Here is a 22,182-nt window from a genome sequence, read left to right as displayed (position 1 = left end):
GATCAAATGGATATCAAGGGGGAGAACAAGTTTCGGCCATGTCTGAACCTGAATGTGACAGATGCTGCTGAGACAGATAGTGTTCTTGTTTGAGCTGGGAGGAGTCCGTCATGGCGTTGAAAGCTCGGGTCATATGAAGCTGGGGTTAATTTGTGATGAAATGGAGCAGCAGACGGCGCCATCTAGGTATAGCTCAGGGATATCCCAGTGCAGCCACTGTTGATGACAATGTTTTGGGTAGCTCTCTCGAGGCTGTGATATCGGCAGTGTTTGAATAGCAATGCAACGAATCGTCCCAACGCATTGCTAGATAGTGTAAAGCAATGCCCGTCTCTGATGGACTTTGCTTTGTGTCGATGCGGTTCCCACCGCTGTGCGCTTCTGATGACGCCCTTTTCCACCTCCCTCGACGCCACACCAGAAGCTCACTCCCTGAATCATGGAGCATCCATCAATGGATCCATGAAGTTTGGGGTGGTGGCACCTCTGGCCCGTCACCCTTGTCTCTGAGCTAAATGGGCCAATGCCGCCCGGGAAGACCAGTCGACGGCAGGGCACGCTTACGTGGACTTGTACAGAGTCGAACAGGCGGTGATTGATGAATGATGTCTCTGTTGACTCTGTCTCCATTGCAACCGTGGTGGCCGACCTCTTGTTCGCACTACTGCGTAGGCCCTGCGGGTATCGTCCATGGCTGCATCCAGCCCATGGGCCCCTAGAGGATAGCACCTCCGCTATTAGCGGAGCAAGCCGGCGTCAGTGCAGGCTTGGTCAAGTTGCAGCGTGCTAGGGGCCCTGTGTGTGCCTCTAAAGAAAGCCCACTAATAGCCACATTAGACCTGCGGCCGACCCCATATTTAGGTGTCCCTCCCCGGTCCAGCAGCCCGGACACCAAGTTGGTGATGGTCCTAGGATGGAGGCTTCATTTGCCCCATGAACCCCTACCTAACAAATCGCACTGAGTGAGAGACCGCTAAGCCTGGAGCTGGAGCCCACCTCACCTCGACCGGTACGAGGTCAACTGCAGAGGCAGCAACAGCAGCCTGTCCACTGTAGCTGCTCAGTCCTCCCAGAGCAAAAATCCTGTTATCCAATAGACGTGCGCGAGGTGCCTTCCGTGGCAGGTGGCCCGCACAAGGTACAAACTTAGCCGTATCCCACCACTCTCCACCAGCGAGCTAGACCATCTCCATCCATCCAACTCCTCCTCTCCCACATCCCTCCTCCTCCTCCTCCATACTCACCCACGTCTCTCTTCCTCTTGCCAGGAGTTGGAATTCATTCCATCCATCCCGGCTTTCTCTTCTCGTCGTCTCACCATCTGCCTCTTCATCGCCGCCTTTCCAAATCACGCTCCTTGGCTCTGCGCAAGCTCGTCTACCCTCCTTTTGGGCAAAACTGTGTCCCGCCGTGCCATCGCCATCCGCCATCGCAATTCGCCTCACCAGTCGCCCGTCGTCTACCAGGTCACGATCCTCGTTCCGCCGCCCATCTCCGGCCGCCTCAACGCTCCTCGATATCGGATTCAAACCCAAGTTGTATCTTGATCCCACCTCGCACCCCTGACCCTCGACGTGCTACATCCATCTACGCTTTCGTGCTTTGACTGCCCATCATGGAGCAGCAGCAGCAACAACAACCCCCGCAGCAGCCTCAGCAGCAGCAGCAACCTCCCCAGCAGCCCCAGGTTGGCGGCGTCCCTGGGCCTGCTGGTCGCAGACTGCACATTGCGCATCGCCGGAGTCCTTCTGAGCTGACGCCTCTGGTGAGCATGTTCGCCAACCCAGGAAGTAAGTTCATGATACGTTATCGTGTCCACATCTCCATCATTCTGATGTTGTCACCGTGTGGCGTCATCCAAGCTTCATATCCCTATGGCCGCGCAAGCCGTTTAGTTCCTGCGTCCACCGCCTTATCATTTCAACACCAGTCGATGCTGGTTCCCATCAAGCCCCATGTGTCATGGATGTACTAACATGGTCCTGCAGTGGAACAGCTCGCTATCCAGCAACAGATTGAGTTGTTGCAGCAGCAGCAACAGCAGATCCAGGCTACTCATCAGCAATATGTCAACATGGGGATGATGCCCCCGGGACAGCCTCTTGGCCCCGGCGGTGCGTTCAATCCTTTGCAGCCCATGCCCAACATGTCGCAAGCTGCTTTCCAATTCCCCAACCAAGTACCTCAGCAGCAGAACATGGCTCCTCCTACCCAGCCACTCTCACATCGCCGTAATCAGTCGGCAATGCCCAATATGGGAATGGGCCCTCCTCCCGCGCCGTCCTCCGGCGCTGCTGGGTCCAACTTTGGAAACTTCGAGGCCCCCCAGGGCCACGGACGGGAGAACGCTGGCGGCCGAGGTGGCCGCGGAGGCGGTTCTGGAGGCGGTCACCAGAGGAGACACTCTCTGGCTCTCGCCGATGCTAAGAAGGCCGCTGAAATTGCCCAGCAGAAGCGAACCACCTCCGGCTTCTCGTTCCCCGCGTCCCCTGCTCCCGACGAAGAAAACAAGGGTGCTGCCGCCCCGCCCACTCTCGAGGTCCCCGTTGCCCAAGGTTCCAACCGTGGCGGCCGCGGTGGACATGGCCGCAGCCAGAGCATGGCCGTCAATGGCCGTGGTGGAGGCGGCCGTGGCCTGAACGTCGACAGCAACGATTTCCAGCGCCGCGGAAGTGGTCACACCCGCACCGGCTCCCGCAACTTTGAAGGTAACTGGCGTAACCAGGGCCAGAACCAGGATCAGTCCGGCAATGCTGGACAGAACCAGGGTTTCCAGCCTGGTCACCGACCTCGTGGTTCTATGAACCAATCTGTCTCTGGCATTGGGGCCTTCCAGTACAACCCCGGCCAGCCCCAGGTTATGCAGCTCCCTAACCAGATGATGATGCCCCAGATGTATGGGCAGCAGCTTAACCCCATGCAGCTGAACCAGCTGCAAGCTCTGCAAGCCGCTCAGCTGAACGGTCAGCAGTTCATGGGTCTTCAGGGCTCTCAGCATGCCGGCCAACTCGGAGGCCAGCAGCAACAGCAGCAGCGCAAGACCCTTTTCACTCCTTACCTTCCCCAGGCCTCTCTTCCCGCCCTTCTCGGCGATGGCCAGCTCGTGTCTGGTATCCTTCGTGTCAACAAGAAGAACCGTAGCGACGCCTACGTCACTACTCAGGATGGTCTTCTCGATGCCGACATCTTCATCTGCGGTAGCAAGGACCGAAACCGTGCTCTTGAGGGTGATCTCGTCGCGATCGAGCTTCTGGATGTTGATGAAGTCTGGGGCCAGAAGCGCGAGAAGGAAGAGAAGAAGAAGCGCAAGGATATCACTGATACCCGGTCTGGATCCACCAACCAGGGCAACCAGAACTCTGGCAACAACAACGAGGGTAACCCCCCTGAGGGTGGCATTCGTCGTCGCGGTAGTCTGCGCCAGCGCCCGACCCAGAAGAAGAACGATGATGTTGAGGTCGAAGGCCAGAGCCTTCTGCTTGTTGAGGAGGAGGAAATCAACGATGAGCAGAAGCCTCTGTATGCTGGTCACGTTGTGGCTGTCATTGAACGTGTTGCTGGTCAGATGTTCTCTGGCACCCTGGGTCTTCTCCGACCCAGCAGCCAGGCTACCAAGGAGAAGCAGGAGGCTGAGAGGGCTGCCCGTGAGGGTGGCAACGCCCGCCACCCTGAGCCCCGTCAGCAGGAGAAGCCCAAGATTGTGTGGTTCAAGCCTACGGACAAGCGTGTCCCCCTCATCGCTATCCCCACCGAGCAGGCGCCTCGCGACTTTGTTGAGAAGCACCAGGATTATGCGGATCGAATTTTTGTGGCCTGCATAAAGCGCTGGCCCATCACTTCGCTGCACCCCTTCGGTACCCTTGTCGAGCAGCTTGGACGTATGGGTGACCTCAAGGTTGAGACTGACGCTCTTCTGCGCGACAACAACTTTTCTTCGGACGAGTTCTCTGATGCTGTTCTCCGCAGCGTCGGTCTTCAGGACTGGTCCCTGGAGAAGGAAGAGGAGGCTGCCCTTGCCGAGCGCCGTGACTACCGCGAGGAGACGACCTTCACCGTTGACTACAACGGAGGCGCTGAGCTGGGCAATGCTGTCCATGTCAAGTCTCGCCCTGATGGCAAGATCGACATCGGTATTCACGTCGCCGACATTGCCCACTTCGTCAAGCCTAACTCGCTTGTCGATCGTGAGGCCAAGAAGCGAGGCACCTCTGTCCAGCTCAAGAACCGATTCTGCGCCTTGTTGCCTCCTAAGCTGTCGACCGAGGTTTGCTCCTTGACTCCTGAACAGGACCGCCTGACTGTCAGTGTTGTGTTCAGCGTCAACCCCCACACGGGAGCTGTCGGTGAAGGCGACAGCTGGGTCGGCCGATCCATCATCAAGAGTGCCGGCAAACTCTCTCTTCAGGAGATTGATGATGCCCTGACCAACCCCTCCGAGTACAAGAACACGACCGTGCCCGTCAACACGATCCAGATCCTCAACGCTGTGGCCCAGAAGTTCCGGGAGGCTCGTCTCGGCGCGGGTGGCGAACCTATTGCTCCTCTCCGCCTGCTCCAGCAGCTTGACGACGAGAACAACCCTGTCCAGGACAACTTGTTTGACTCGACCCAGGCTCTCGAGCTCGTGGAAGAGCTTGTTCACAAGGCCAATGCTTACGTGGCGCAGCGTCTTGCCGAAGGACTCCCTGAAAAGGCTCTCCTTCGACGCCAGTCGGCCCCCAACCCCCGACGACTCCAGACCTTTGTTGAGCGCATGACAGCGCTTGGCTACGACATCGACTCGTCCGGCAGCGGAGCGCTCCAGAACAGCCTCTTCAAGGTTGACGATCCCGATCTGCGAAAGGGTATGGAGACGCTGCTTGTCAAGTCGATGCAGCGTGCCAAGTACTTCATTGCCGGCAAGACTGGCAAGCACCTGTGGCCTCACTACTCCCTTAACCTACCCCTGTACACTCATTTCACAAACCCCACTCGTCGCTATGCCGACATCATTGTGCACCGTCAGCTCGAGGCGGTCCTCTCTGAGGGCAAGATTGAGTTTACTGACGATCTTGAGAACCTTGTCAAGACCGCCGAGTCTAGCAACACCAAGAAGGACTCTGCTCAGAACGCGCAGGAGCAGAGCGTCCACATCGAGTCCTGCCGTACGATGGACAAGAAGCGCCAGGAGGTCAACGGCGATCTCATTGCTGAAGGTATCGTCCTGTGTGTCTACGAGTCGGCCTTTGATGTTCTCATCCCCGAATGGGGCTTCGAGAAGCGAGTCCACTGCGATCAGCTTCCTCTGAAGAAGGCCGAGTTCCGAAAGGAGAAGAGGGTGCTCGAGCTGTACTGGGAGAAGGGTGTCCCCAGCTCGGCGTTTGTGCCCGAGGATGAGCGGCCCAAGGCTGCTGCGTCGATCCGAGCGTCCAACGCTCTGGCCGCGCAGCGACAGGCTGAGGAGGCCGAGCGCGCCCGAAAGGAGCGCGAGGAGGCTACCCGCAAGCAGACGGATACCGGCACCATCTCGACTGACGATGTCGATGCCCTCTTTGATGATGACGATGACAACACGTCTGATGTGACTGAGGCCATGGCCGGAGCTTCCCTGGCTGAGCGCCCGACACAGAGCGTGCCTGGATCCCCGACTCGATCGTCGTCGACTGCCGGTAACCTTCACCGCACCCGATCTGATTCCAAGGTGCCCGTCACGGATGCTGTTGAGACTCGCCTCAGCAACAAGGAGAAGTATCTCAGCCTGTTCTCGCTCCGCGAGGAGGGTGGCGACTACATCCAGGATGTGACGGAGATGACTAGAGTGCCTGTGATTCTGAAGACGGATCTCACCAAGAGCCCACCGTAAGTTGCCTTTTGATTGTTGTGTGAGATGACGTTGCTAACTGAAGTGCTAGTTGCTTGACGATCCGGTCCCTGAACCCCTACGCTCTGTAAGGAAGAAGTAAAAATTAAGTAGTTAGTTGGCGAATTGCATGGGAAGACTGTGGAGCAGCTGCCAGGCAGAACATGTTGAACCCTAAATGCTGCGAAGCCAGGATTGCAGCTATATGACGTTGTGAGGGAGGAAGCATAGGTTACCAGCGGTAGGAGACAGCGAAGGAAGAAGTTGGACTTGCAAGCAAGGCTGTATGTAGTGTTAGCTGGGCCAGGAGAAGCGAAGTGGTTGATAGTGGAGGTAATTTCCAGATTTACTCAGTGGGATAAACGAGTTGTGTGTTTTGAGGCTGTACACTCAAGGTCTCTGTGGGGTAGTTGACGTGACTGTTGATCTGCGTGGTGATGCCAGGTTGGAGGTGTAACCTTGCAGTTGAGGGGATAATACTAACGATAAGCGGATATGATAGAGACGTCGCTTAACGACGATTCTTTGCTGGTATGTTTCAGTTGAGCGCATGGTGGTAGGAGACTCGGTGCTAACAAAGACTAAGCTAGTCAGTAGCTGGCCTTGAACGGTTTCGGCTGCCGCCAGGTTTAAGCTTGTTAAGCTTGGTTACCGACGCTATTCAAGGCCACGGTCGGTTGCTTCAGAGACAGGTGAAGGCTGTACTCTGGTGTTGGTGTTGGTGATGGTGATATGCGGAGAGAGTTGTCGTGGGGGAGTGTCTCAACACCATGCACTCGGTTATCGCAGCTTGAGATCAAGATGAACTCGCGAGTCGCAAACCCCAAACCATTCCAATATTTTTCAAGGGCATTGAAGAAGTGCATTTAGCCGTCACAATGAGACAATTGAAGCTAAACTCTACTAGACGCCGCAAAGCCAGAGCGGATGTAGCCCAACGTCCTACCCCGACTGTGTCAGATGCGTTTCGGCACAGGCCGGACCGAAACCAGGATTTTGAATGCAACGGCAGCTGTTGGCGCCGTTTCGAGATCTCAGCCCAAGAAAGGGCTTTTCATCCAGAGTTTTTCTCCTTGTCCCGGTTTCACAATCTAGATGGTCAACACCCCGAAGATCCAGGGCCCGGCTGTTCACTGTTCCCGATCCCTGAATCTCACTTGGCGTTGGTGGTGAAGCATCCTAGTGGTGCCGTCCCCCTTGTTTACCACGGAGCTTGCTATAGCCGTTCAAGCTAAACACTATGGTCCCTTATGTCTTGTCTCGGTGTTGAAAAGGACGCTGATGTCCACTTTCAAGTTTCCTTTTTTTTCGTCCGGAGATTCAAACAGTCCTTTTCATACACCCAAACTCACCAGAGTCTCTCTCTATAAGCGCTGGCCTGCTTAAAACTTATTCGTTTCTTTTGATACCTTAATACTGATACCCATTTGCCTTTTCCCTGCTGGCTGGCCCTACGCACTCTTTTTACATATACAAGAAAAAAAAAGGACCTTGGAAGATTTTAAGAATCATGCCTTCTCTCAAAGCTACCATCTTTGCTCTCTTTGCTGGCTCTGCCCTGGCAAGTCCTGCTGGTATCAGACTCAGCGAGAGGCAGCTTCACTACCATGACATGTCCAAGAGGCAGAATGAAGCTGCGGCTAAGCTTGGTCTCAACGACTTTGACATTCTGCAATTGTGAGTAGCACTACATCTTGATCCCTATTAATAACCAGCTAATACCTTCTAGCGCCTTGACTCTCGAGCATCTCGAAGAGACCTTTTACCGCGAAGGCTTCACCACCCTCTCAGACGCCGACTTTGCTCCCCTGGGTCTCTCCGCAGAGTCCCTCGGCGACCTCAAGGCCATCGGAAAGACAGAGGAGTCTCACGTCGTGCTCCTCCAGGGCGCCATTGCTCAGGCCGGCTTCCAGCCCGTCCAGGCTTGCAAGTACGACTTTGCCGGAGCCACCAAGGACCCGGCTCTCATGGTGGCTACTGCTGCCATCCTCGAGAGCGTCGGCGTGTCGGCCTACCTCGGAGCTGCACCGCTTCTTTCGGATCCCGGTGTTCTTGGTGTTGCCGGTGCTATTCTCACCGTCGAGGCCAGACATCAGACAGCCATTCGAGTCTTTTCCCAAGCCAAGGCCGTCCCCCAGCCCCTGGACACACCTCTGGGTCCCAAGGCCGTCTTCTCCCTAGCTGCCCCCTTCATCGTCGAGTGCCCCGAAGGCTCCAACCTTATTCTTGAGGCTTTCCCCAAGCTTGCCATGGCCGAGGGTCAGACCGCTGAAGCCGTCGTTGTCGGAGCCCCCATCAAGCTGGCTTCGGACGCGGCGGCTGGTGCCACTCACTGCGCTTTTACCTCTGGAGGAATCATTCCCGGAGGCACAAAGTTCACCAAGTTCACCGCTGCCGAGGGCTGTGAGGTGCCAAAGGAGGTCGCGGGCGTTACATATGTCTCGTTGGCCAGTGCTGGACCCCTGGATGGTGTCTTGACCGATGAGATCACCGTGGCTGGGCCCATGGTTCTTACCATCTCCTAGATCTAAACACATAATACTTATCTACCCTTCTCATTAATTAATTTACATCTCCTTTTTCTCAAGTATCGTATCACAGACAAACACATAGACTAGACGTTGTGATTGTAACAAAAAGTGTCTCTTCAACTTCAATAGAGTCATGGCATGCAAATGCTCCTGTCAGTACTATGTCGATGACCCCTGGCCACATCACATCTGGCTTGCCTCAACCACCACCACAGCCATCGCCATCCCCTCTTCCAACCATTGAAGCCGCCTCATCCGGCCTGTAGCCTGCTTGTGGACTCTGGCGTCCCCAATAACCATCCCCACAAGTCCTGTCCCGCTGGCAACACCTTCGACACTTCTGCTAACTTGATAACTTTTTTACCCCTGACTTTTATGCCGCCCGCTCCAACGCCGCTAAGTCTGCAAGCCTGGGTGTGCCCGAAAGAGCCATGCTGAAAGACCATATGTATCGATACGTTGCTTCTCTTCGTAAATCTAACATGCTGCTTGTAGTGCAATAGATAGAAATGCCTCGAGTCTTGTCGTCTTAGAATGGCCGGGCGTCCAGGTAAGCCTGCGCCTTGGCCCATGCCTCCTTGTCCGCTGCCGGCAATGCCTCCGTATCCAGGACCTGGACACCCTTGTTGATCGCATCCACAAAGTCACATGCAATCCGGAAGTCGTCCGTCAGTGACTCGGCGAATGGTACGAATGTCTTGGGGAATTCTTGCAGTCGCTTCGCTCGCGTCTCCTTGTCCTCACTCGCCTCATCATCGTCGAAGAAAGTCCGCACGGCGATACCGAGGCCGATGTCGGGCTCTGACAAGAAGGGTAGTCTTGAATATGTTAGCTACATCCCATCACTCGAAAATTGATTACTTACCTATGGCTGATTTCCAGCTGATCATCCCTGTCACGCTTCGACTGCGCGTACAGGAACATGGATGCCACAATGGACTCGATGAGATCCCGATCGGCTTCCCTCACTGTCGATGACAAGGCTCGGAATGTCAACAGGCTCTTGTTGAGAGGACCAGTGTACCCATAGACCTGGTGCCGCAGCTTCAACAGTGATGCGCACTGACTGATGAGCGTAAGGCTCGCCTTCTCCTCATCTGTACCTCTCCTGGGAAGTCCGGGCTGGCCCTCAATGTGCTTTCCATTCAAGAGACCGAATCGGATGAGCTCGAACGCAAGCAGGGCTGCCTCGTCAAGCCCAGGTACTGGCGGACGGTTCTCGTTGGCGTCCTGGAGGGCAAGTAACGTCGTCGCCAGGGCATTTCCCCATTTCGTCAGCTTGTGCTCTTCGTTAACATAGCCCCTCACATGAAGGAATCGCCAGATGGCAACCGACGTCACCATCTCTGTGTTGTCGATGCCCTTGATGCGCTGATCCTTGGGGAATGTCTTCTTGACGAAATCGTGGTTAGCGAGCGCCAGCACCTCCAGAGACACAGGTCCAGCAAAGTCGGCAGGGAAAAATTCGCGGATATCATCCAGCTTGACATCCCAGCTGGCTGCTTGTTGAGAAGGAGAAGGAGAAGCCCCAGAGCGATGGTTGATCGTGTATGAATACTTGGGGTCAAACCAGACCCGCACCTTGATATTCTTGTGCTGGAGACCTCGGTAGAGTCTGGAGCTCAGCAGAGACAGCGCCTGCTCCTTAATAGGCACTATCTTCTGAGTCACCAAGTTCTTGTACTGGTCTGACACAACTCCGTCTAGGGTTGGCTGGATGAGGAGTTGTCCATGAGTGATGTTGTTGAGCAGTCGAGGCCCGATCAGGCCCGTGTTGAGATAGTGAAAGACTTCAGCTGGAAGCTGCAGACCAAGGTACTCGTGGCTATCGTGGGTCAGATGCTCATAGTCATTGACCTTGATCTCGCCGTTCTCGGCAATGTAGACATAGTGGTTGACCACCATCCTTGCCTTGCGGTACTTGTCGAGCCACTCGGGGTCCTTGTTTTGCAGAATATCATTAAAGCTCGCGCAAGCGGTGGCAACGCTGTTTTCCGAGGTTCTCAACAGGTTAGCGGCAGTCGAGATGTTGTAGTCTGAGTACATCGAGGACTCCAGAAGGGCTGGGAACGCGGGCAGAAACGATGTGCCGGCCATGAGGAACGAGTCAATGAACCTAGTTTCACTCGCGGTGGGCGTGAGGCTGCGCATGACCTTCTTCTTGGAGATGGCTGTGACCGTCTTGGCTTCCCAGTCGAAGCTCCGAATCACTGAGTCCTTGATAGGATACAGGAGGAGCTCCTGGGGTCCCATGACACCAGAGCATTGGTCCGAATCGATAAATTCAAAGTGCGCAAGCTGCATGCCGTTAGGACCTTTACGTTTCGATGGGAATAAGGTCGTTACAAACCTGGGCGCACGCATTGAAGGGAGCGACCAAGAAGTGAAGCCCGCGGTTCTTGAGGGTTGCTTGGAGAAGAGGGTAAAGGTTTTGGATGCGGAATGCGCCTGTGGTTCTCCCATATTAATACAATCCTTCAAGCAACTAGATGTTTGACGCACCTGGGTTGGCGCCGAATGTCGTCACAGCTTCCTCAGCTGCCGTCTGAGAGTACAGGGCCCATGCGTGGTCCGTCTTCTTGTTGGCCTTGAGGCCGCGGTCCAAGGCAAGGTCATCTTGGCCGGTGACGGACTGGCCATCGAAGACGAAGAAGGGGATAATGTGGAATTTCTCCCAGTTGTCGAGGTTCTCGTTAATGTGCGACTCGATGCCAGTCAGACCGCCAAGGGCGGGGAGGAGCGGTTCTTGGGCAGGAGGGTTGTCGAGAAGCTGGCCGAGGTAGTAGGTCGCATCGACGGCGATGGCACATTGTTCGAGCTCGGAAATATCGTGCGTGCTACATGACATGCAGTCAGCGACAGAGTTGAGGGCGTTGCGGATAGCATCAGGACATACGAAGCCTGGTCGTTGATCCAGGTATCCTCAGCAAGAACTATTTCAAGAGTTAGCGCTTGCCGCAGCAATCAACCTGAGCGGTGCGGGCATTTCGAAAGGGTCGGGCGACAGAGCGCGACCACATGCCGTGGCCTGGGAGTCATGTTGGGGAGCTCGTAGGCAAGGCTAAAGCTGCAATTGAGCTTGAAACAACCCAGCCAGCTTTCCATACAACAGAATAAGCTCGCAAAATGCGAAATAGGCCATGGCAAGCTCTTCTGGTCGGAAATCGTAGCTTTTGGGGGAGCTATGACAGCTCACATGCTCTGCGGCGCCGAGCGACACCAGACCGACCCTTTGCGAAACGAGGCCACGAAGTGCGCTAGGATGAAACTCACATGGCATCTCGAACAACTCGCAGCAACTCAGGCGCCCTTGTACTTTGAGGTCCCGGGGTCGTAATTCGGCGGCCGGGGAATTTTAAGGAATGGAGAGTCGATCGTCCGACGGAGGGGGAGCCAAAGGCCGCAGAGTTGGCGGCAACGAAAAGGTCGTTATACGTATGGCGGGGTTGAAAGGAGCAGCCACGGGGGTAGCTGGGATGGGAAGAGACGGCGCAGCTCCAAAGGGAAGATGGAGGGGGGCAAAGCACGAGGCGGGCCGTCGGAGGAGGGGGGGCGGCCTCTGATAGTGAGAGACCAGGCGAGGCGGGAGAAGGTAGAAGAGCGAGGCTACTTCTCGGTGGGATTTTGGAGGTTTCAAGTTGGTTGAGGTTGAGTGAGGTTTTGGAATATCTTCAGCTTCGGGGACGGGAGACAGTGGAAACTGGTGAAAGACGTGACGGGAAAGTTTGGCGAGTTACAGCAGCAGCAGCCGCCGCAGGGGAGTACCAGGCGGTACCTGCCTAACCACCACCGGGACACCTCAGCCCGCCAGGGGATGGTAAGCCCTCGTGAGTGTGGCTGACGTTTCGTACCTGTGGCGGTGCGACCTCAGCGGGCCATCGGCTCACCGAACACACACACCGAGATAGAGACATGTACTTATCATGGCGGGGTGATGACGCCCCTCTTCCAAGTGATACAAGATCAGAGAATAAGAGTCTGTTTGTTCTTCTTTCTCTGAATTAGGCACTTGCCTCTTATTTTATTTCAACTCGTTTGTAACAACAATCGCACGTACATGACGGCCTACCTTAACATCCGTTTCGTTTCCACACTATCAAGACACATCAGGACCTCGGCACATCCACTCCTCTCAACAACAGCGCACATGAAGTTCCCTCTGAAAGATAGAACGCCGTTTCAAATAGCATCTCAAAGAATGTCAACCAACGCCGCCAAAATCCCCGTCATCGACATCTCTGCGCCCGATGTGGACCAAAAAGACGTCGCTCGGCAGCTGGTTGATGCCGCCGAGGAACATGGCTTTATCTACATTCGTAACCTAGGTCGCGATATCTCCGCAGCCGACATCGATGGAGCGTTTGAACTTGTGAGCTGGAATCATCAATAAGCAAAGAACCCGATGACTTAAGATGTATAGACCAAAAAGACCTTTGAGTGCCCTGTCGAAGAGAAGCAGAGATGCACCATTCAAACCAACAACCGCGGCTGGTCAGGCATGCACTCCGAGACACTGGACCCCAAGAACCAGAAGGTGAGTTGGTGTTTTATCTCATTCATTTCCACGAAGTTGGACTGACATTGGACTTATAGATTGGCGACTTCAAAGAGTGAGCCTTACCCTATTCATCAACACAGCATCTTGAACTCACTAACACCCTACATCAGAGCCTTCAACTTTGGAGAGTTCGTCAACGGCAAGGCCCAGCAACCACTCCCATCCGACTTGGTCCCCCATGAGCCTCAGATTAGTGCTTTTGCGGATTCTTGTCATAATCTGTGCCAGAAACTCCTCTACCTACTTGGTCTAGGCCTTGGTGTAAGTCACTCCAAAAGACCCTTGTGAGCTGATCTCATGGCATCTCCTAGGTCGACGACTTCTTCTCCTCGGCACACAACACAACCAAAGGAGCATCCAGCTCCATCCTCCGCTTCCTCCGATATCCACCCCCAGACGCAACCGCCCACTCCGCCTCGGACGTCCGCGCCGGCGCCCACTCTGACTACGGCTCCATCACCCTGCTCTTCCGTCTCCGCGGCCAGGCGGGTCTCGAGCTCCTGACCAAAGATGACGTCTGGGCGCCCGTCCCCGTCTGCCCGCCGGGGACCGAGGACGACCCGAGCCCGCCGGTGCTGATCAACATCGGCGACCTGCTGTCTTACTGGACCAACGGGCTGTTCCGGAGCACGCTCCACAGGGTCGTCTTTCCCACCGAGGGAACCGTTGGGGTTGCAGGGGAGACGAGCGCGGGGCCGAGATATTCCATTGCCTACTTCTGCCACCCTGTCGGGACGGCACCTCTCGAGCCGGTTCCTAGCGAGCGTGTGAAGGATTTCGTGCCGTCAGACGGAGGAGCGCCGAGTGTGAATCCGTATGCCACGAGCAAGGTCATGACTGCGGATGAGCACCTGTTCATGCGACTCAAGGAAAGCTACGGTGACCTTTACGACAAGAAGTCATAGACGTGCCACGTTCACAATCAAGAATAACAGAAACGGAACTTGAGTCATTGAATATCTCTTGTGCCCGCCTGTCATCTCCGGACTCCACAGTCAAACAATCCCGATGTACCACCGCCTCCACGGATCATGCCACCCGTCATAATACTTTGGCGTGACATTGTCATCTTCCTTGATCGTAACATATTTCAGCATGCGCCAGTCATGGACGTCGATCCATATGCGGGTGCGATCGGAAATGGCCCCTCGTATCTCCTCGATCTTTTTAAGCAGGGCCTTGGTCTCATCGTGACGTCCGCTGTCGACCAACAAATAAGTCTTTACTGGGGTCTGATGATTCTCACATGCTTTCTCTGATTCGAGCCATGCACCGACATTCATGACAGTGCCATAGATCCCATGATCATCGAACAGGGCCTTGGCTTCTTTGCAGTTGTCAAAAAGCCCCGGTGATATTAGAATCCGTGTCCCTGCCATATGACACTTGGTGCCAGCAAAGCGACATGTGTCTCTGGCGGTGTCGGCATCATCTGGCAGCTTTGCCACTGGGAGAGTGAGCTCTTTGTCTTGCTTCTCGGGTTTATTGGGCATTGTTGCAGTTGTTACACCATCTACCGGCGGTGAGCACTGAGCAGTCTGCAAGGCAGGAAGCTTTTTTGTGATGGAGGGTGTCCCTGGGGACAACGTGAGATCGATGACCTCGGGTGCTTCTTTTCCAAGCCTGTGTTTATGTGCAGAAGAGGAGGAAGAAATGGCGCCATGAGAGTTGCCATTTATATTTGTGAGAGGTTTGCGAGGTTGCGAGGGGCTGCCGTTGTTTGAGGATGTGCTTGCTTGCACGACCTCTGTCACTGACTTTTGGCGTTTAGGCGGGGGTGCAGGCATGGAAGAGGGTGAGAAACGCTTGTTTCTTGCAGGTCCTTCTGCTGGCGATGAAGCTGATGCAGCTTGTGCAGACGATGCAGGAGGTGTAGCAGGTGGCACTCCAGGCAGACGAAGTGGTGGTCCGGATCTTACACGGGATGGTCCCGTTTGTAAGGGAGGAAATTTCGTGACCCGTGGAGAAGTCGGAGACCATGAAGATGTTGTGTTTTGTGTCGACTTTCGCGGCGATGGCGTTGGCATTGTTGTTACTGTGAGTTGGCTCACAGCGTCAACAGCGATGCCACGCGGATCGGCCCCCTCCAGTTTTGCAATCCACTGGAGGTTTTCTTGGCTGTCCTCTAGCTCACCAGCTGTGGTTGCATCCTTTGCCATTTCCTGTAATTGCTCAAAGGAGATCGTGTCGGTAAAATCCCGATCAAAGTGAACCTTTGTCACTGAAGGGAAGCGCAGGCTCCAAAAGCCCGTGTTTCCCACCTTGTCAAAGCTGAAGCACCTCAAATCAAACACCAAAGGCTTTGTGAAGACAAACGTCAGAGGCGAGCCTTGCTCTACCCCTGGAGCCAGCTTGAGAGTAAGCTGGTCGTTTTCTTCGGCAGCCACAGGTTGGGGGTTGGCGTAACTAACAACCTCTCTCAAGATTGTCTCATTCAACTCCACGACATTGACAATGGTAAACTCGGGCTTTGCGTTCCACTGCTTGACTGCCTCCCTATTGTCGAGGCAACCGAGATAGAAGTGAGTCCACTTCAAGCCGGGAATCCGATAAGTCATTACCTTGGCTGGATCATACCGAGCACCGACAACAGCGAAATCACCGACATCGCCGAAGTTACCGATGTATTCCTTCTTGAGCTTAATGCAGCAGCTCGAAAACTTCCGACGCTGGTCTGCAAAATCGAAATAGGGTTCATCTGGTTTCAGGACCAGACCTTCCTTTCGAGCCAAAATCGTGAGGGCAAAGGCTTTACGCAGACTTGAGGCGCCGAGGTTATGGCCAAAGTCAATGACTTGATGCTGAACGAGTTCAGACCAGCCTTTGCGATATGCAATAAGGCCTGAGAGAATCTTGAATCTCTCTGAATGTCGGAGGTTGATGAGTGATTGGTCCTCCAACAACAGTACATCGTAATATACCATCATTAAGTGTTCCTGTGGTCCAGGTCTAGGGGAGTCAGCAATGAGAAGATAAGTATCGGAGACCAACGTACAAAGAGTCCTGCTCCGTGTTTAAAAAGCGCCCTCTTCTTGACACATGCTTCCGAATTTTATGAAATGGTAGTATTTTCTGTAGCTGGTGAAAGTTAGAACCTGAAGAATGAGAAAAGGATCATAGAAACATACCGAATCATCGTATGCAACCAACTCCCCTTCCAAAATGCATGCTTTGGTGACCTTTGCACCAGGTCTCCCGATCTGAAGTGATTCTAATATAGTCCTTCGCGCAGTCAGAGGAAGCACATTATTGAACATTGCCAACTTACCCATGAAGCGCCTCTCTATCCTCAGTGCTGTCTTTGCCACTCTTGGAGAAGATCTGGATGCAATTCTCCCCCTTGCTCAGATCGATGTGAATTTGACAGAATTCCCCATCAATCTTGTCCTCCACGCTCATTCGTCCATGGCCCATGTTAAGACAGTGCTTGATACTGCGCCCTTTCACCCAGGGCTGTCGTCCAACTTTGATACCTAGTTGAGGCTTCACAGAGCTCAGAATTTGTTCCCGCGGAGTCTTGCGGGCGGCATTTGGCAACAATCGTCCTCGAATGGCCTGAACGGAATTGATTGCCGTGGAAAAGTCATCTTGAATCTTCAAAACGCAAGGAAGAATCGGGTCACATAGTCGATAAATGAGATGGGGATCTAGGACCAGTGGTTGGTAGTTTTTGAGTACCAGCCTGGTAAACCACTTGGCTTCTACTGAGCTCAGTCGGCGATACAGCCATTCGAGATCGCCCCTATTGCCTTGGGTGAGGCTAGCCTGTGAGGTGCGGATCGACGGAGAGCTCCATTTCACCCTGGCTGCTAGAGAATGGAGGATTTCGTCGATCTCCTCGACTGTGACAAGGTTGTCCTTGCTGTAACCCGGACTTGGCTGATAGGCAATCAGTTACGGATCATGAACTGTTGCAGGCAAACCAACCGTTGCATTCAGAATACGCGAGACGCAATCAGCCAGGTCAATGCCTTGACCCGGCTGACGGTAGTGGGACAGTTCAGCAATACGAGAGGACCCAAGGAAGAACGCGCGGCCGATAATCTTTTCGAGGGTAGCAGTTTGTATGCAGTAAACTCTGTCTGTTCTCTTGTCAGGGAGCAGGGTAGACAACAAAGCCGCAACACTTGTATCGTGTGCGTTGATCCAGTTTCGGTGTCGTGCAAACCATTTTGCTACGGCACTCGAATTGCTCTTCTTGGCAACCGATAATTCGTGGGACTTTTCAAGCAGGTCGCAAACCAAAGCGAATGGAAGCGGCATAATGCGGCAATGGCAAATTCATCGCACCAAGATATCCAAAAGAACGCAAACCAAGGACAAAGAGCGGGAGACGACAAGTATTAAATATCCGGAAGCGGAGTGGTGTCACGGACACTTATAGACCGATTCCCTGAGGCGTGAACACGCAGGCAGCAGGAGAGTTGAGACCAGATGACTCCATTCCAAACTGGAGCCTCTCACCGAAAAAGGGAATTGCCTGACAAGAGAGACGATGCCTTATTCGTGGGGGCTGCAAGAAATATCGACGCGATGGCTGCGCCTGTCAGCCTGGGGTACAAGCGGGAAGACAAGGGTGTGCTGCGCGACATTAACGGGAGATCACATGATGACTTGCCAGAAAGGAGGAAGACAACACGACACGTGAATGATCATGTGACTCAATATGAAACACAGCATTGGCTGCTAATTTCGGTCGGAAATTGGGGTCAACCTCAACCGATGCATGTTTGCAGGTTCGATGACTGAGGACCCCTGTACTCATGCAGGGCCCGCTGCATGACCACCGCATGGCCCCTGAGGGTATAATCCTCAGTGATAGGGCAGACTGAGGGATCCCTCTGCCGTCACTAACAGCGGTCAGTGCGAGTGCACGCCGCCCCGAACTGCCTCACTCATGATGGAGCCAATGACGGCGTGGATGGTGCTGCGTCTTGTGCTCTGTCTGGCCAACGGCAGTGCAGGTGGGACTTTTCGATCCTCGTGGAACCTGGACCGCTTCCCAACAAAGAACGCTCTAACGCACGCCCGCTCCTCACGTCGAGGCTCAGCTATGGAGTAGTCTGGCGGTTGTCATGGAGGAAACAAGCAGGACGACGAGCTTACGGCGGGGTGAAGGGAAGAGGCTAACTTTAGCAGACAACAACAAAGAGCCATGAGCCGCTAATAAATCAGCATGACCACGTATCGACGAATTCCAACAACGCAAGGAGCCAGAAGCGAACCGGGGTTCACGATCCACTGCCGACAAGGCGTTGGCGGACCGCAGGACGGGGCGGTCGACAGCAGGTTGTCGGGGGTAAGTGGTGCGATTTGGGGCAGAGATGCGTCGCAGTTGCGAGCCTGTTTGGTTGAGAAGGGTGCGGGCTGGGCCGCGGGATCATGGATGGTCGCTTTCTCTCCCCTTCCAAGGCTGGGTCAGTTCGCATGGTGTTGACGAGTGACGGTGCCGAGGGATCCCATTGATTGGATCCGTTGCATGGGAAAATGCGAGGCAGGCCTACATATGTAAACAAACAGTTTCCCAGGACCCTGCCAGTCTGCGACTTTCCCAGGTCTCGCCCAAAATTCATTGCTCACATTTCATGCTTGGGATTTGCCGCCGTTGCATTCGCCCTTATCCATATTCCTTACCGCCTATTATTATCGCCACTTCTATCCCCTCGTGCCCTGCTCCTCTCTAACGTCCCGCACAAGGTGGTCATCCCCCGGAATTGCTTTTATGCCTCTCCAGGCTCGGGAGCTGAACTGCGATCCAAATCCATCTGATCAGCTGGTCGTGAGCGACGCTCACTAGTTGCTTTTTCAACGCTCCATCTCTGCATACAATCGAGGTTGCAGACACCCGTTTTCGGGAATTTACGCTCATTATCATCTCATCTCTTTTTTTACTTTAATCCATTCCCCTCTCCCCCTGATCGATCGACCGTCCCTTTTTTGTTTTCGCTTACATTCCTACGACAATTCATATTATTCGAGACGACTCCCAGCTCAACGGCTCCTTATCAGCAATCCGCCCCGTCCACTCCCGTCCCATCCTCCTCACCCCTCGCCTGAAATAACGTCACCCTGTCCCTGACGGGGATCCATCAATTTCCTTCACTCTTACAACCCCAGCAAGCCCCCTCCAGCGCCAACGTCCCCGGCCTCTCGTCACGCAAAGCGCCCGCCCTGCCCAGCATCCGTATCCAATGGTGCCCCAAGCCTCCTGAAAATCGCCCCCAGCTCGGTTCAAGGTTCGACTCAGGCCCCCCGGAAGCTTGTCGGCGCTGGTGCGAGTCGACAGGAGTCGAACTAGCTGTTCGGGTGCCTGTTTGGGGAGATAGGGTCGTGCTACTGGACGCCTCCAGGGCTCTATTCTCGACAGGAAGCCACTGGGCTTAGTGGGCTCTCCACCGAAACCCCCATAACCAGCGGCGCCATACCCCAATGCGCAACACCACCGCCGGCACACACGCCCACATACGCCCTCCTCGAAACCCACACCCACTGCCACTGCTGCTCGCCTCTCTCTCCTTATCCAGTGCCGTGCCGCTCCCTGATGCCCGGTTTTCTTTTCCCACTCTGCGTCGCCCACCGTTGCTCGTTCGCCCTCTTCGATGATTATCACCACCTGACACAAATACACCACAGAGCGCTCGCTTCCAGGGCTGCCGTTGCTGCTGTCGCCGCTGCTAGACCGCGGCGTCGCAGAGCCTATCGAGCTCCAGACACTCCTTTCTACAACAAACGCCGGCGAGTACTCGGTGTCCGCTCCCTACAGTATTGCAACCTCCTTGAGTGTCGTCGTCTGGACATGGCTTCGCAACAACAACAAAGACAACAACAACAAGCAATCCGCCGACGCTACTCGGTTGCTGATCATCTGCCTTCGGACATGACTATTCCCTCCGCCTTCGGTTCTGAAATGGCCCCTAATTCGGTCAACACTGCTGCTGCGCTGCCCAGGTATGCTCCCACTCGTGACCCAGCTCAGGGTCCAAAGGAGAGACACCTGAATTCCTTCTCACACGGCCACCACGACAGTTCAAGTTCAGCACCCGCAATGCCTCCTCCGCCTCGCAAGGACGACCCCGTCCCCTTCAGACGAGGACATGCCCGAGCCAAGTCCAGCGTGTCCAGTCTGAACCGGCAGGTCAACAGACTTTCACTTACTTTGCCAATTGCGCCCCCTACGAGCGACCCATCTCGGCCAACCCCAACCTCTGCACACATGTCTTCGGTACCCCCGACGCCTATCGACTCGGGGTTGACATCACCTGCTGACGCCAACGAATTCATCATTGCAATTGCTGCTCAGGAGAGACGAGTGCTGGAACTACGTGAAGAGTTGTTCCGTGCAGAGGCAGAGCTTAACTCACTCAAGAAGAGGTGGACTTCCCAGGAGAAGAAGGGCGATCAGCTTCCCTTTGAGGCATTCAGGAGTCCTGTTCTACCCTCCGAAGAAGAGGGTGGCTCAAACCGGCGTAGCGCCGACATGGAGAGGAGGAAGCTGCTACAGCAGAATCAGACCCCAGCGACCCCCAGCCGACGAAGGGTCTTGCGCGGTGGGCACACGAGGACCCTTTCTCTGCTCTCGCCGGCGAAGCCAGACGTTGGGTTCTCGTTGCATCAGGATCGCGATCATGAATTTGAGCCTGTCAGGCTACCTTCAATAGAGCGCAGGACCGCTCAATTAACAAACCCACACCTAGCCAAGCGTGCCTCGTGGCAGCCACGCAGCCAGCAGAACGCCGCCGTCCCCCAGGTTTTCGAGGACTTCAAGACCGGCTTTAAGGCTTTTGTCGAGGATATTCGCCAAATTACCGTCGGAGACGAACCCATCAGCGGCCAGACCGCTCAATTGGGCCGGGAGCCATCCAGGACTCAGGACACGATTCGACCTAACCGACCTCTACGACCCAAGGTGAGCACGGTATTCGAGCCACCACACACCGGCAATGAGGTCATGGAAATCTCGGACAAATCTACGACATCGACTACGGGCACCAAGAATAAGACTGAACAGACCTCTCGAGAAAGGTCCAAGACTAAGAGTAAGCCATTCTCGTGGCAGCCTCTCGGATTTGACGCACTGGACGACAATGACTGGTCCAACTGGGAGTCGCCGGCCTCATCCTCAAAGACATCCCGCTGGAGCGGCTCTACCATGGGAAGTGGCGGTCTGGACGACCTGTCAGCCACTTCTGACGATGGGGAGCCTATTGACTCGCCATCGTAAGTAATTGCTGGGCTGGGGTTGGACGGATCTGGTGAGAATTGTGCTGACCTTGAATAGCAAGAAGAAGTCGACCGGCTACGAGACGCCCCTACTCTCCCCCAAGCTAGAGGAGATCCTCCCCAACATGGTCAAGGGCCTCTCACCCAGCAACCTCAAGCGCACCGCGACAAACCTAATGGACGAGTGGGAGAGGTCCCTCACCGACCCGCAATATCCTCATCAGTCGCAGAACAAGGAAAACAATGCATAGGTTCCTCCAATTTCCTGCGGCACCCTCGGAGATTTCGATTATACATATGAAGCGATCTGGACAAATACACGGTATAAAAAGGCGTACACAGTTTCGGCAACACAGACCGGTATTTGACGACGGAAGAGAAAAAAAGAGCCTCGGCGGCCCCTAAAGGAGTTGGCATATAATGGCTGGCATTTCTTTGCGAGTTGTTTAGCACATGAGGGGGGGAACATATGGATTGTACATTGTGAGAGTGTTTTTGTTTGGTTTTTTGTTTTCTTTGGATCCGTCTCTTGTTGGCTGCACGGTTCGTCTACAGGTTCTGTTGTTCGGATTGCAGTTTTGGTTGCTCTGTTGGTGTTGGGATAATGATACTGAGACGACCATCATGAGTGATGACTGTGGAATCGTCGCATTCTGAGTCAATTCGCAATATTATTAAGTTAGAGCTCTGGAAGGCCCTGAAACATTGTGTGTGAAGTGAGTGTCACTCATTAATTGCTTATCTTCCGACACGAGACAGTGTCATACGGCGAGAGCTTTGATTCACAACAGGTTGATCATCCGTCCCCACGACGGGCCGTTTGGTCTGTGCCAGGAACACAAGCTCGTTCGTTGTCTTGGAGCTACGATACACACAAAGACCATGTCTTGGCCACGCCAATCTCGAACAGATCGACGATGAATGCAAGCCATGATCAACTACACGGACGGTTGCCAGGGCAGCCGGGCCTCCGTGCTTTTCGTCGAGGTGGAGATGTCGAACAACGATAGCGGGATGCCGGAGGGTGGAGAAGA

The 22,182-nt window shown here is 54.6% G+C and overlaps 6 protein-coding genes across 6 annotated transcripts; 4 read left to right on the top strand and 2 right to left on the bottom strand.

Moving 5' to 3' along the window:
• Positions 1–1,615: 1,615 nt before the first annotated feature.
• Positions 1,616–5,931, top strand: NCS57_01142100 (RNB domain-containing protein; the record flags this gene model as incomplete). The annotated part of the gene is made up of 3 exons (XM_053061138.1): positions 1,616–1,790; positions 1,989–5,838; positions 5,892–5,931. The coding sequence occupies 3 exons, from the start codon at positions 1,616–1,618 to the stop codon at positions 5,929–5,931; spliced, it is 4,065 nt and encodes a 1,354-aa protein (XP_052909524.1).
• Positions 5,932–7,349: 1,418 nt separating this feature from the next.
• NCS57_01142000 (uncharacterized protein) lies at positions 7,350–8,364 on the top strand (the record flags this gene model as incomplete). The annotated part of the gene is made up of 2 exons (XM_053061137.1): positions 7,350–7,516; positions 7,569–8,364. The coding sequence occupies 2 exons, from the start codon at positions 7,350–7,352 to the stop codon at positions 8,362–8,364; spliced, it is 963 nt and encodes a 320-aa protein (XP_052909523.1).
• Positions 8,365–8,899: 535 nt separating this feature from the next.
• NCS57_01141900 (uncharacterized protein) lies at positions 8,900–11,650 on the bottom strand (the record flags this gene model as incomplete). Its single annotated transcript, XM_053061136.1, has 6 exons — positions 8,900–9,188; positions 9,236–10,668; positions 10,721–10,818; positions 10,873–11,207; positions 11,267–11,303; positions 11,644–11,650. The coding sequence occupies 6 exons, from the start codon at positions 11,648–11,650 to the stop codon at positions 8,900–8,902; spliced, it is 2,199 nt and encodes a 732-aa protein (XP_052909522.1).
• A 777-nt stretch (positions 11,651–12,427) lies between these two features.
• NCS57_01141800 (Fe2OG dioxygenase domain-containing protein) lies at positions 12,428–13,833 on the top strand (the record flags this gene model as incomplete). The annotated part of the gene is made up of 5 exons (XM_053061135.1): positions 12,428–12,739; positions 12,791–12,904; positions 12,964–12,980; positions 13,039–13,189; positions 13,240–13,833. The coding sequence occupies 5 exons, from the start codon at positions 12,428–12,430 to the stop codon at positions 13,831–13,833; spliced, it is 1,188 nt and encodes a 395-aa protein (XP_052909521.1).
• A 90-nt stretch (positions 13,834–13,923) lies between these two features.
• Positions 13,924–17,191, bottom strand: NCS57_01141700 (DNA-LIGASE-A3 domain-containing protein; the record flags this gene model as incomplete). The annotated part of the gene is made up of 5 exons (XM_053061134.1): positions 13,924–15,877; positions 15,924–16,006; positions 16,057–16,150; positions 16,197–16,807; positions 16,856–17,191. 5 exons carry the CDS (start codon positions 17,189–17,191, stop codon positions 13,924–13,926), a joined length of 3,078 nt encoding a protein of 1,025 aa, XP_052909520.1.
• A 2,278-nt stretch (positions 17,192–19,469) lies between these two features.
• NCS57_01141600 (DUF4048 domain-containing protein) lies at positions 19,470–21,399 on the top strand (the record flags this gene model as incomplete). Its single annotated transcript, XM_053061133.1, has 2 exons — positions 19,470–21,145; positions 21,207–21,399. 2 exons carry the CDS (start codon positions 19,470–19,472, stop codon positions 21,397–21,399), a joined length of 1,869 nt encoding a protein of 622 aa, XP_052909519.1.
• Positions 21,400–22,182: the final 783 nt, after the last annotated feature.

The sequence above is a fragment of the Fusarium keratoplasticum genome, chromosome 9 (assembly GCF_025433545.1).
Source record: "Fusarium keratoplasticum isolate Fu6.1 chromosome 9, whole genome shotgun sequence".
NCBI classification, from domain to species: Eukaryota; Fungi; Ascomycota; class Sordariomycetes; order Hypocreales; family Nectriaceae; genus Fusarium; species Fusarium keratoplasticum.
This window is presented reverse-complemented; position numbering and strand designations above follow the sequence as displayed.